This window comes from Xiphophorus hellerii, chromosome 19 (assembly GCF_003331165.1).
Source record: "Xiphophorus hellerii strain 12219 chromosome 19, Xiphophorus_hellerii-4.1, whole genome shotgun sequence".
Taxonomy (NCBI): Eukaryota; Metazoa; Chordata; class Actinopteri; order Cyprinodontiformes; family Poeciliidae; genus Xiphophorus; species Xiphophorus hellerii.
This window is the reverse complement of record NC_045690.1, coordinates 27,268,232-27,280,664: the sequence shown is the minus strand read 5'-3', so window position 1 is coordinate 27,280,664 and position 12,433 is coordinate 27,268,232. Positions and strand designations below refer to the sequence as shown.

At 40.7% G+C, this 12,433-nt stretch overlaps 1 protein-coding gene across 3 annotated transcripts in view; it reads left to right on the top strand.

The window, feature by feature from the left end:
- The window catches only part of npas3 (neuronal PAS domain protein 3), a 292,717-nt gene that overhangs the window by 145,956 nt on the left and 134,328 nt on the right, over window positions 1-12,433 (top strand). For all 3 annotated transcript variants that reach the window (XM_032548286.1, XM_032548288.1, XM_032548287.1), the window contains one exon: window positions 10,341-10,423. In XM_032548286.1, the coding sequence (XP_032404177.1) occupies window positions 10,341-10,423 (83 nt within the window). The remainder of the gene's footprint in view (window positions 1-10,340; window positions 10,424-12,433) is intronic.

Below are 12,433 nucleotides of genomic sequence, written 5' to 3'. Positions count from 1 at the left end.
ACCAGCACCTCCCGACCCCAGTAGGGTCAAGGGTGTCAGAAAATGGATGGATGGATGATGGATGTTTGCCATTTTGCTTTTTGTCAACATTGTGTTTTTTTTATTTTTCACTTGCATCTGGAAAGGTGAAAAATGACAAAATAAAATAAATAAATAAATACTGAATGACATTTGTTGATTTTAAACTTTTCCTTTATCTTTCAAAAACACACTTAGCATCAGTATATAGATACATCTGAAGAGGACATATAAATGCTATATGCTTTTCAGGAAATATGAAACTTGATACCAAACTTAAAATATTCAAATACATCACACATAACATGACAATAGTTGTAATTACAAGAAGAAATCATATTCTTTTCTTTCTGGATGTTTAGTTTTAGCTCACTTTATCAAAAGTGATAAAGTGAGCTTTTGTGAGCTAACATAACATAACTAAGTTATGTTAGCTCACTTTATCAAAAGTGAATAAATCAAAAGTGAGCTAACAAAAAACCACTGCAATATTGCATATTTAGAGTTAAAAAGATAGTGTGTACCAAAAAGAATATTTTCAATAGGGGAAAAAAACAGTTTTAATTGTACACAAGCAATTCTTTGCTGTGGGTCAGACCTCATCATTCTCCCCCTGCATCACACAGGATTAATAAACCCACACCTCCACACTAACAAGCATGAATCTGGGATGAGGATGAAAGACGGAGTTTGGACTGTAAAGCAGGAGAAATGAAAGAAATGATCCAAATTCATTGGATATCGGTGTAAAAAAGAAAAATATGTCTCAAAACAAAACACATGAGATGAAGTAGATGACAAACCCCCAAACATTTTTAAGGGGGAAGAAAATTATGGTGAACAAGCAGGAAGTCGTGTTCAGCTCAGACAGGTGGACTCATGTTAATCCTAACTACTGCTGGTTCAAGTACACTCCCACTGTGGCCTTCCACCGCCTTGTTCCCTTCACGCCCAGTAGGCTGCCACTTAATTACCGTGCGTGTGTCTGTTCACACCCCTTTCCCTCATATTATGGTCTTCAGGCATTCCCAATGCGGGTATTCAGGGGCTTGTTCAGTTCACCACTGGGGCATTAGTGCCCCTACCTAATTACATTGTGTGTGTATGCCCCTAGAATAAATCTGACTTGTGTGTGTGTGTCTGTGTGTCTATGGTACAGTAGACTGGCTCCTAATTACTGTCTGCTCCTTGTATTCCCACAGTGTCAATACCATCCTGCCTCACTGAACTGCTTTCTGTGTCTGCGGGGGTGTGCAGGCGTGTGGGTGTGTGTGAGTGTGTGTGTGAAGAGAGGGGGTAAGAGAGGACGGGTGTATGGGAAGCCAATCATGTACACTGACAAATTCAGACACCAGAGAAGCCTTAAATCTCATGAGGTTTTGGATTGACAGCACAAACACCCGTCACCAAAACACTAAGAAACAGAAACGCTTCTGTGCGGACATATTAAGCCCTCCAAGTTGAATTTGCCTTCACCAGAATTAGAATCTAATTTCATGTCAGCCTTGAATATGCTGATTCAATATGATACACAGAGTAGCATATTGGCATAAAGTCAGACAAGAATCCTTTGGTTGCTGAATAAAGGTTGTTCCCTAAAAAGATTCTGCTGTGGAAATACAGGAGTAGACAAGACACCAGTACAACCAGAAGACAGAAAAACATCTCATCATGAACACACAATCTTAAATCTGGATTTAAAAGTCTTTTCATTTTGGGTGACATAAAAGTTGTTCAAAAGTTTTATGCATGTTTCTGGGAGGTTGATGAAAACATTTCTCTACATGAATGAAGATGTCGTAATAAAGGGCATCAGTGATCTGGAACTAACCATGTTACCTTCTGAGGTAGTTTCCAATGTGCGTATTAAAGAATATTAAGTGACATTTGGTGTTTGAACTATGCTGTTTTAGAATGGGTCGCAAGTTGTCACAGATTTCAGCTTTTCTTGGTCTGTTATGGACCCTAACCCCTGCGAAATTCGGGGGTCAACTGAAATGCCTGTTATAACTTCTTTTTGTGTTTTTTAATCCCTTGTTCTAGAGGCACAATTTTGTGGTTTTTGACTGCTTGTGCCGTCATGAGCAACTATGTAACTCCAGGGAGGTGTAATCTCTTGGTTCTACAATTTAACATTTTGACTGAATCCAGATTATTTTATTTTGGCTGTTTAGGCTGTTGGCATCATTGTGATTAAATGACTCTTTTTCAAGGGAAACCCAGAAATGATAGGCAGCAGCATAAAACAAAAGCTACAAGACATGTGAATAATATCCTCAGAAACTATTCAAAATAGAATGATAACCTTGAATATAGTTTCACATATTGCATCAGATTATGAGTTTCACTTGAACTATTTGGTAATATGCCTTCCCCAGCAAACTAATGTCACCTAAAGAAACAACATGTTGTCACTACTTTAACTTGCAATCTTCCTTCTGACCTTTTCCTAATCCATCTCAATGTTGGCCATTGTGGTCATTTTTCTTCCACCCTGTTGTCTCTGTGCTGCTTCGACTCAGCCTCTGTCCTCTCTTGTCCTTGACTTCAACACTTACCAGCTGGCACTCGACCAAGTGAAAAGGCAGCAAGGACGAGTGTACACACACGCCCACACACACGCACACTCTTGTTCTTCTATACAAACTGAAGACTTTGTATTGACTTCCATTCATTTTAGTAAGGGTCCATCCTACTCCTATCCTGTCCTCGCGCTCCTAAATCTCCTATCTATCTATCTATCTATCTATCTATCTATCTATCTATCTATCTATCTATCTATCTATCTATCTATCTATCTATCTATCTATCTATCTATCTATCTATCTATCTCTCTCTCTCTCTCTCTCTCTCTCTCTCTCTCTCTCTCTCTCTCTCTCTCTCTCTCTCTCTCCTAAACTCTCCAAACACCGAATTAACTGTCTCAAACTAAATAACCACTATCCAAACTCTGCTATCAAAACTCTATCCACTCTCTCAACTGACCGCAATTCGCCTACAACAACCCACATTTTGAATGGAGCCTGTGGGGTTTTTAAAGCTGTCAAACCCCGCGCCAACATCTGAGCCACTTCCCGAAGCAGTCACGTGGTACAGCCAGGCAGCGAGGCTTCGGACGTCATCGTTTTCGGCTCCTCCCCTAAATGAAGCAAGCCTCGATACGCGCTTTACGGAAACGCCCCCTCCATTACTCGACACACGCCTCGAAGCCTCGGCACATCACGTAACATCACTAATTTTCATCATTAAACTTCCTTTATTCACCTCATCTGGGTCTACAGCGTCTGCCTCACCACCTCACCCCGCACATCGTGACAGAAGGACCCGACCAGACCGAACGGTGAGGCACGCTATTTTTTATTTTACATCATGGACCCAGAAGATATAAAGGAGCTGACGGAAACGATCAGAGAGTATGAGGAGGCAATGGCCAAGCCGTACGCTGCCATCCGACGCCTCGGTTTCGCCATCCGCTTGGGACTGTTGCTAGACTACTGGGTTCCTCGTTTTCCGCAACCGGGGTTGGTGGAGTTGCAGAGGGAGGCAGAGTGGGAGCGTATGGCGGCTCTAGCTGTCATGGCTGGCGAACCTCTGCCTCCCAAGCCGCACAGTTTCTCCGCCAGCCCAGATCCCACTCCAGTTCCGGGACCAGCTCCTCCAGCCAGCGTTTCAGCCGGCTCGCCCCCGCAGCCGGCCCCGAGGCTCCGCTCCGGCTCACCTCCAGCCGGCGCACCCGAGGCCGAATCAGCCGGCGTTCCAGCCGGCGCACCCGAGGCCGAATCAGCCGGCGTTCCAGCCGGCGCACCCGAGGCCGAATCAGCCGGCGTTCCAGTCGGCGCACCCGAGGCCGAATCAGCCGGCGTTCCAGCCGGCGCACCCGAGGCCGAACCAGCCGGCGCACCCGAGGCCAAATCAGCCGGCGTTCCAGCCGGCGTTCCTTCCGAGACTCCCAGTGTTCCTTCCGAGACTCCCAGTGTTCCTTCCGAGACTCCCTGTGTTCCCCCAGAGACTCCCTGTGTTCCCCCAGAGACTCCCTGTGTTCCTCCAGAGACTCCCTGCGTTCCGACTCAGACCCTGACCCTCTGCGTTCCACCCGAGACCCTGACCCCCTGTGTTCCGACTGAGACCCCCTGTGCTCCGACCGAGACCCCGACTCTCTGTGCTCCACCAGAGACCCTGCCTCGGGGGGCTCGTCGTCGCCGTCTGTGGGCGGCCACCGGAACTCATCATCGCCACCTCCAGGGCCGTGGACGGCCGCTGGAACGCCTCCTGGGGCCACGCCTCCGGTGTTCCCGCCTTCAGCGCCGCGGACGGCCGCCGGACCGCCTCCGTGGTTCCCGCCTCCAGCGCCGCGGACGGCCGCCGGACCGCCTCCGTTGTTCCCGCCTCCGGGGTTCCCGCCTCCCGCCGCCGCGGACGGCCGCCGGACCGCCTCTGTGGTTCCCGCCGCCGCGGACGACCGCCGGACCACCTCCGTGGTTCCCGCCTCCTTTGCCTCCGCCCACCCTGTGGGTAGTTTTTTGTTTGTTTTTGGACTCTTGGCCCTTCCTGTGTTTCCGCCCACAATGGTGGGTTGTTTTTTGTTTTTTCTGGACTCTGGCCCCCCGTCCAGCGCCCCTCCGCCCACCCTTGTTGTGTTTTTGTTTTGTGGGCGTCTGGTAGCCGCCCTTGAGGGGGGGGTACTGTCAGGATCTGTGTTTTTCTGTGTTTATTTAGAGTTTTCTGTGTCCTTAAGTCTCTTCGTTGTCCTGTCCTCCCCTTGATTGTTCCCAGGTGTGTCTCGTCTCTGTGATTACCCTCCCGTGTATTTAACTCCACCTGTGTTCTTTGTTCCTCGTCGGGTCCTTGTCAATGTCTTGTCGTTCTCCATTCGTGTAGCCTGTTGCTACCAGTGCTGAGCCCTAGCCTTCTGCTCAACTGTGCTGCCAGGTTTTTGGATTTTTGACATTATTTTCATCATTAAACTTCCTTTATTCACCTCATCTGGGTCTACAGCGTCTGCCTCACCACCTCACCCCGCACATCGTGACACTAAGAGATCCAATTCTTAGCCTTTTGCTAAGAATTTGCTTTTTGGTTAGTGTGGATATGATATTAAGATTTCACATATTTTTAATATTGTTAAGATAGTAACAAAACTGGACATTGGACAGACATCTAGTAACCTTAAAGAAGACATCATCATTTGATTTATACTCTTGCATGTCATAAATTGGTATTCCAGACTTAAGGTCAATTTAACCTGATGACCTCTGTTCTGAGATTGGACACAGAGACTGTGTAAAACATATTGGTTCTGAAAAGTACCCCTTAAACAGTACAGTGTTATAGGCTTAATATTACAACTCTGTCAAATTCAGTTAGCCTAAACCAGTGGTGCCCAAAGTCGGTCCTCGAGGGCCAGTATCCTCCATGTTTTAGTTCTCTCCCTGGTGGTAGTAACAACCTTTTCAGCAGGTCAATGTTCCTCTTAGGCCTTTTAATGAGCCATCACAGAATCCAGGTGCGTTAAACCAGGGAGAGAACTAAAACATGCATGATGCCGGCCCTCCAGGACCGTCTTTGGGCACCACTGGCCTAAACTTTTCTTTTTGATTTGGTCAGATGAGACTATGATTAAACGTTTTAGCAGGAAACATTCTAGTCTGTCATTGAACAAAGATTGGATATTTGAAAAATCACCTCATGCTTGCCATTTGAAATGATGGAGGATTTATGTGTTTTTAAATAAAGAAACAACCATCTTCCTTATCTGTGAATGTTTCAAGGATGAGCACAAAGATTAGAATATGGTTTGCTTGCACAGTTTGTGATGTTCAGCCACATCAATGGAAACACCACACATGAACCGATTTCACTCACGGATGTACAGATGTCAGAAAGTCTCACAAAACCTCTCAAGACCAAATGCGAGTTCAGAGTAAAGAAATATGGCCGGCTGGGAAGAAGCAATGCCAGTAGCTTGTGGACCATGTTTAATAGAGAAAAACCTATGGAAAAAGTCATCTCTGATGTCAACTGGGCTTTTAATATTTAAAGGAAGACTTTATTAGACTATGTATTGTGTTAGAAATTGACAAGGCACATAGATTACAAAGCTACTGTAGAAGCTGTCTCATTACATGCTGGCTTGACCCAATTGTAATAAAGAACTCTCAGTGGTTAGGACGTTTGCTACAGTAACAGCTGGAGAGCGAAAGGCAGATTTGGAAAATAATCTGCTTTCAAAACCAGGATGGCATAGAGTTCATTATCTTCCAACATCACAAAAAAGCTTTTGCATTATGTATGTCATTAAACTTAATGTGTTTGTTAAAGTAACTGTCTACTTTTGACAGTCCGTTGTTGTTCATACAATTGATTTTACATAATCACCTACAGCTAAGTGAAAAATAATAATAATAATAATAATATTAATAATAATTGGGCCAGAATATTTATTTGTCTGTGGTTGAAGTGCTGGGCAGCAATGTGTGACTACCTAAATGTTCTGCTGTTTTCATGTAATGGTCTGGTTACGTTTAACTCATTACCTTGATATAGTTTATGGTCTTTCTGTTGTGATGGATTTGAATCTTTTTGTTTCCGCACTATATTGCTTTCTTCACCTTTCTGAGTTTGTAAGTATACAATGCAGACTTTTGTTGAATTGCATGTACTCTTTGTTTCTGACCTGATAGGTTTTGATTTAGATGTGAACAATATTGAATTTCTTGTATTTGCTGCACTTTTACTTTGCTTTACTTTTATTATGTATGTTGTTTTAGAGATTTCTTCAACCGTGGCTAGGTATTTGTTTCTATGTTCTCATCAGCACAACAAAGTTAAACGAATACAATCATATTTTGAAAAGTCATCTGCTTTTTCTTTCCCAGTAGCTTTAACATTGTTATCTTATTTCAATAAATAATATTTTTCTACATGTAATTTAGCCTATCTTTCTTAATCTATACTCTTGAGATTGCCTTCTTGATTCACTTTGACACAATGACAAATGAGAAGTTGCTGTTTTACTCAAATACTAAAATACAGTTGTGAAACTGTTGAACATAATTTTTTACCCTTTTTCTCCTTCTTTAACTACATGGTGACATCTGAGTTTTCTTCACTAACTTCTCTTCTCTCATCTCGATCATTCATGCCATCTGCTGGTCGTCCGAAGAGCTTTTCTTCACCATGGTTCATCACTGCTTCCTACAAAACGTTTGCTTACTTGTATTCCTTGCCTTTAACTCATCTAATACCAGATTTATCTCAATTTAAGTCCCAATATTCTCCATGTAAGTCTGACTCTGGTCATTCTGCTGCTGTGACCTTTTGGTACATACCTGACTGATTTGAGTCATGCTTAAAGGACAGGGTCTACTTTGCGTCAATGGGTGACTTTACATAGGAGTAGACAAAATAATCATGTGTGGGGTTCCGTTATGTAATCTCTCCTTTTTATTGTCTTTATGCTTAAGTCATAACAGACAACAATATAAGTAACCATAACTATGCAGATGATGCACAGTTATATTACAATGTGTACAAGAATATGTCAGCTTCACATCTCTGTCAGATACAGGATTGATTCCAAAAGCTTGTTGTTAGTGATGTAGGATCTCCATAATCTAACCTGGTTTATCTCCATGACATATTCACACCCAATCAAAAGCCATTCCCAAATTCAAGTTAATCCAAACAGGTGGTCATGCATTTGCAGTCTCTGTCCCAGTTCTCAGGAACAATCTACTTTGCACAATTAGATCTGCTGAGAACATCAGTCATCTTAAGAAACTTTTAAAGACTCATTGCTCACTGTGCTTTGACTCTACTTAAAATGTATTTTCTGAATCTGCATTTGACCTGTTTTATGGTTTTGATGTTTTTTTATAGTTTTACAGGTATTTATGTTTACTTCTTGTGTGCTTGTTGTAAATGTAATCGGTAAAGCCCTTTTTATAAACCTGAACTTATAAGGACTTTTACAAAGTCGGTCTTCTTTCACCTGAAGAACATTTTCAGAATTAAATGACTTAAATTCCAGCAAGATCCATGTTTTTATCTGTAATCAAATTGGTTACTGGAAAAATATTTTCACTGCCTAAAAAGTAAAGCAGATAGTTGCAACTGATATAAATCAGTCTCCACCAAAACTAAAAAAGTAAATGTCACTTCTATTCTAAAGTTCTTAATCTGACTCCCTAGTTTTTTTTCTAATATAATTACCTGAATGGCTTAGTTCCTTTCAGTCAAGGCTTTAACCTCATTTGCTTAGCGTTTGCTTTGACTGTTTGAGTTATAATTCTAAGTACATCGTTCATTTTAGTCTGTAATCCAACTTTACTTCACCCTTAACATGTCACTTCAATATTCCATTTTCTGTGCAAAGCACAATCATTATGCTGCATCGATAGATAGGTTTGAATTTCTTTTTTTGGAAATTCTTTTCCAAACATTTGATTGCCAGTAGAGGGCGCTTCATCAGAATGTGGATCTTCTAGGTACGAGGGGCGGGTAGAAATTAATACATTTTTTCAGACTTTTTATTTTCAATGAAGAACTTGACAGAAGGGTCAGGGTTGCAAGTTGTTGCTTTTTATTTTGTGCATCATGGCAGCAGCTGCTGCTCCAGGCACTGCCTCCATCCTTTGCCTTCCCCAACTTCATCTGCTTTATTTTCATTTATGATTTTCTATCCTCCCCCGGCTTTTCTTACTGCTTATTATCATCATCTTGACCCTCTTTCTTTCACCTTCTCACTTGAACAGTTGAAATAATTACCATGAAGTTTTTCATTCTGGATTATTAGATATGCTGTCACATTGAGCTCCGTCGTTTTTCCTCACCAACCTTCTTGACTATTGAGGTTTATGTTTTTTCTGCTTTTATTCACAGTGGCTTGATTGTGCCTTAATTCAACATTATTCTGCTTCATTAACATACCACTCACCTCTACTAAAAATGTTTTCCTAGCATTTATGTCAGTGTTTTAAATGCAGTGTAATGAGATCTGCAGGGAGACGATGTGAATGGAAATTGTGCCGAGTGGAAAATGACCTCGGGGCAGAAGAAATTCTCTTCTGTTTGTTTGTTGCTTGAATTGTCTTTCTGATTTTTAAGAAAGGTCCAAAATCATTCCTTGTGTTCTCTCATTACACCTTGTTTTGCTCCTCTCATCAGGCTCAACTTTTGTTAGTCTCTGCTTCTATACATTAACTATTTTTGTTTTGTTCTGTTTTGCTTTGGTGCTCCCCTCTAAAGAGATGTTAAAAGTCTGACAGCCAAATAAAGGCCTGAGGGTGAGACTTGGCTTTAAGCATTTCCAAAGGGCATTCCAGTAAATAAACATCAATGTAACTTGGTGCCTTTAATCTGCTGCTTTTGTTCTTTAATCACTTGAAGTCTCAGACTCAGCTGTACAGTTGAAACGGTTTACCTGTTAGCATGCTTCTTATGCTTTCCACTTGTGTCCATTTTGTCATCTTTAAGAAAGAAGAGTTTCACCAGAGGGCAGATTGTTCACATGGTCATGCTCCCTTCTTGGCTGTTGAACTTCCTGTTTGTATCAGCTACTTCTGGCCTGAGGATCAAATTCTAAAAACTATAAAGCATCATCCATGTCCCTTTCATTTTTTCCTTCTAACGAAAGGTTAAGTATGTTTAATGAAATTGCACTTAATTGCAATATGTTCTTACAATTCTGTTTTTGGTTTGAATGTGTTGATAAAACAGGAATTGCAAAGTGGTTTTTAAGAACATTGGGTCTCCCTAATACATTCCGTCTGACTACTATGAAAGCAAGCAATAGAGTTGTTTAAAGAGAAGTGTTTAAAGCTTTAGTCGGTTAGGTTGGGACACCAGAAAGATACTTTCACACAAAACATTTTTATGTCTTTGTCTTTATAAACCTTTAAAGGTCAGTTCTCCAGCTATCCTAACTATGAAACATATTTCACTCTGCATTTAACGGCTCTCCTTGTTTCCTTTCACACATACACTGTATGTCATAAGTTTTATTCAGATGTTTCTCTTGCTGGTTATCTTAATCACCTCATTAATGTGAGCAACAGTATCACAGTGAGAACAGCTAATAGTGCTAATCTTTCAAGCAATGTTAGGTTGTTCAGAGATGACCTCACTGGTTCCTTTTGTCTTGTGCCATGTGTGTTTGTCATGCTAGGCTGTATAAATGTGTGTGCGTGTGTGTGTTTGTGTGTGAGGACACATATTTGTGTGTGGATGTAGCTTTGCTCGTATCAATGTGTCTGAGTCTCACCAGTCTCCTTCTGTCCTGTCCTGTGCTTTCTCTCTTGTTGTGTGTGAACTCGTTCGTTTAGCTATCGGTACTCAGCGGAGGAGGAGTCCCAGTGCCGTTGCCTCTGAGATCTTCGAACCTCACCTGGGTAGCCACATATTGCAGGTAGGAATTATTCAATGCTTACAAATTCCTTTAATTTCTTTACCCTACTTACCCAATGTACTACATACACAAATCCTCTAAATTCCACTTTAATTTACAGTAAGCCTTTAACACTTTACAATCCTTTTAAAAATATGGTTTACCATATTATAGGGAAATGTTGGGGTGGTTTCATTTTACATGAAAATACTTGTGTTTTGTGTTTCTGTGAAGGATTAGAGGCCTTTCAGTTCAGATTGTTGAAGATACTTTTCCTATGAATGATGATGTTTCTCAGTATTATAAAACAACATCATAACCACTGTAATGTGTCCTTCACTACACTTTATAAGCAGGAACATGCAAGAAAAATACATTGTATTCTCAGTCAAAAATATTTTACTTCTACTGTCTCTTTGTAAAATCAAACAAAATGTATTTTATCGTAATGTATGATGTTTGCTATTTTGGTCTACCTCCCTTATGAATTGGTCTGTTTTTGCTTAAGGTGAAGTTTATCCAGGTGAAGTTTACAGGGTTAGTTGTATCACTTCTCCTGAAATCAGTTTTATGCAATGACAATAGACTGTTACTGTTATTTTCAGTACCTTACAGCATAGAGATAAACATTTAAACATTTGTGTGGTCTATTATTTATGGAGCACTTTAACTTCCCCCCACTTTTGACTCCAAATCAGCGGCCAAGGAGAATTCCCTCAATTTAAAGAAAAACACATCTGGTTAAATGCATTTCAGTATTAGTATATCTGAAACCATCTGCATCATGTTTCCTTATAGGTCATTTGGAAATATATTTTTGATCAATCTACTGATCACAATGTTCACTGTAGAGCCACTCTGTTTAAATCAGCAGGAATGTGTGCCTCATCAGAAGTAGCTCTCTTTATCATGCACAACGTTCATGAACTTATTATAAGTTCTGAAGGTTGTTTCTTATCTTTCAAATTTCCAAATGCCTTATAATTTCTCTTAGTGGAACTGAATTTTTACAGCACTTTTACTACTTGCAAGTGTTTATTATCACTTAGTAAAGTAGACTTAATGAAACATATAAATGCATTTACACCAAAGTCATTGTTCCAGTTTAAACTTAAGCTTAAACACAAGACAAAAGAAATCCCTGAATATAGAAAAAAAATTGTGATGTACTCTATTAAAATGTTTAATTGAATTAATTGTGGGGTCTGTAATTAATTAATTACATTTTATGAACAAAACAAGCAAAATTTTAAATTCCAAAACCCTTTTTGCTGCCTAATTATTAAATGATTGAATACAAGCTCAATCATTTGAGTCTGAAGGTTCTTCCATCTTCAGACTGGAGCAAAGTGTTATTCTATCCTTTCAGCTTTCCATAGTTTCAGGAAGCTCTGATCATTCATGGAACGTCTTTAAAAATGTGAACTTTGGATGCTAACATTAGCATTTGGGACGTCTGTGCTGCTGCTACATGTTTAGCTTCGAGATGCTATTTTAAGCTGGAAAAGCTTCACTGATAGGCTAACACCTTTCACATAACTTGAACATAATGGTCTTTTCCAGATTCTTTTCCCGTCATTTCGGTTTTTGAACCCCCAGTGAACCGAGAGAAGCTGCTTCATTGTTTATCACCGTTCTTCATGGATGTTGCTTGTGCATCACATTACAAGAATGAATGTTTTTAATTTGTTAAAATCCTTTCCCTAAAAAGGATGCTGCAGCATGAACAAACTTCATGGTTTCTTCAAGCGCTGTGGTGAAGGATCGATTGTATGGACTTGTATAAATGTAACTTTGTAAGTTGCAGTAACTTAGTCCCCCATAAACTCCTCACACTTGTCTTGAATTTAATAGTGGAAATGCAGTAATGTAACAGGGTAATGATCCCAAACTACCAGAAAGTAGCTTGCAAAATGATTACATTAGAAAGAGACAACAAAAGTCCAAGTAGAACTTGACCTGAATCTTGTCTTGTCCATATTTACTTGTTTTTATCTAACAATCATATGTGTGCAGGTTTTCCTTTGGGCC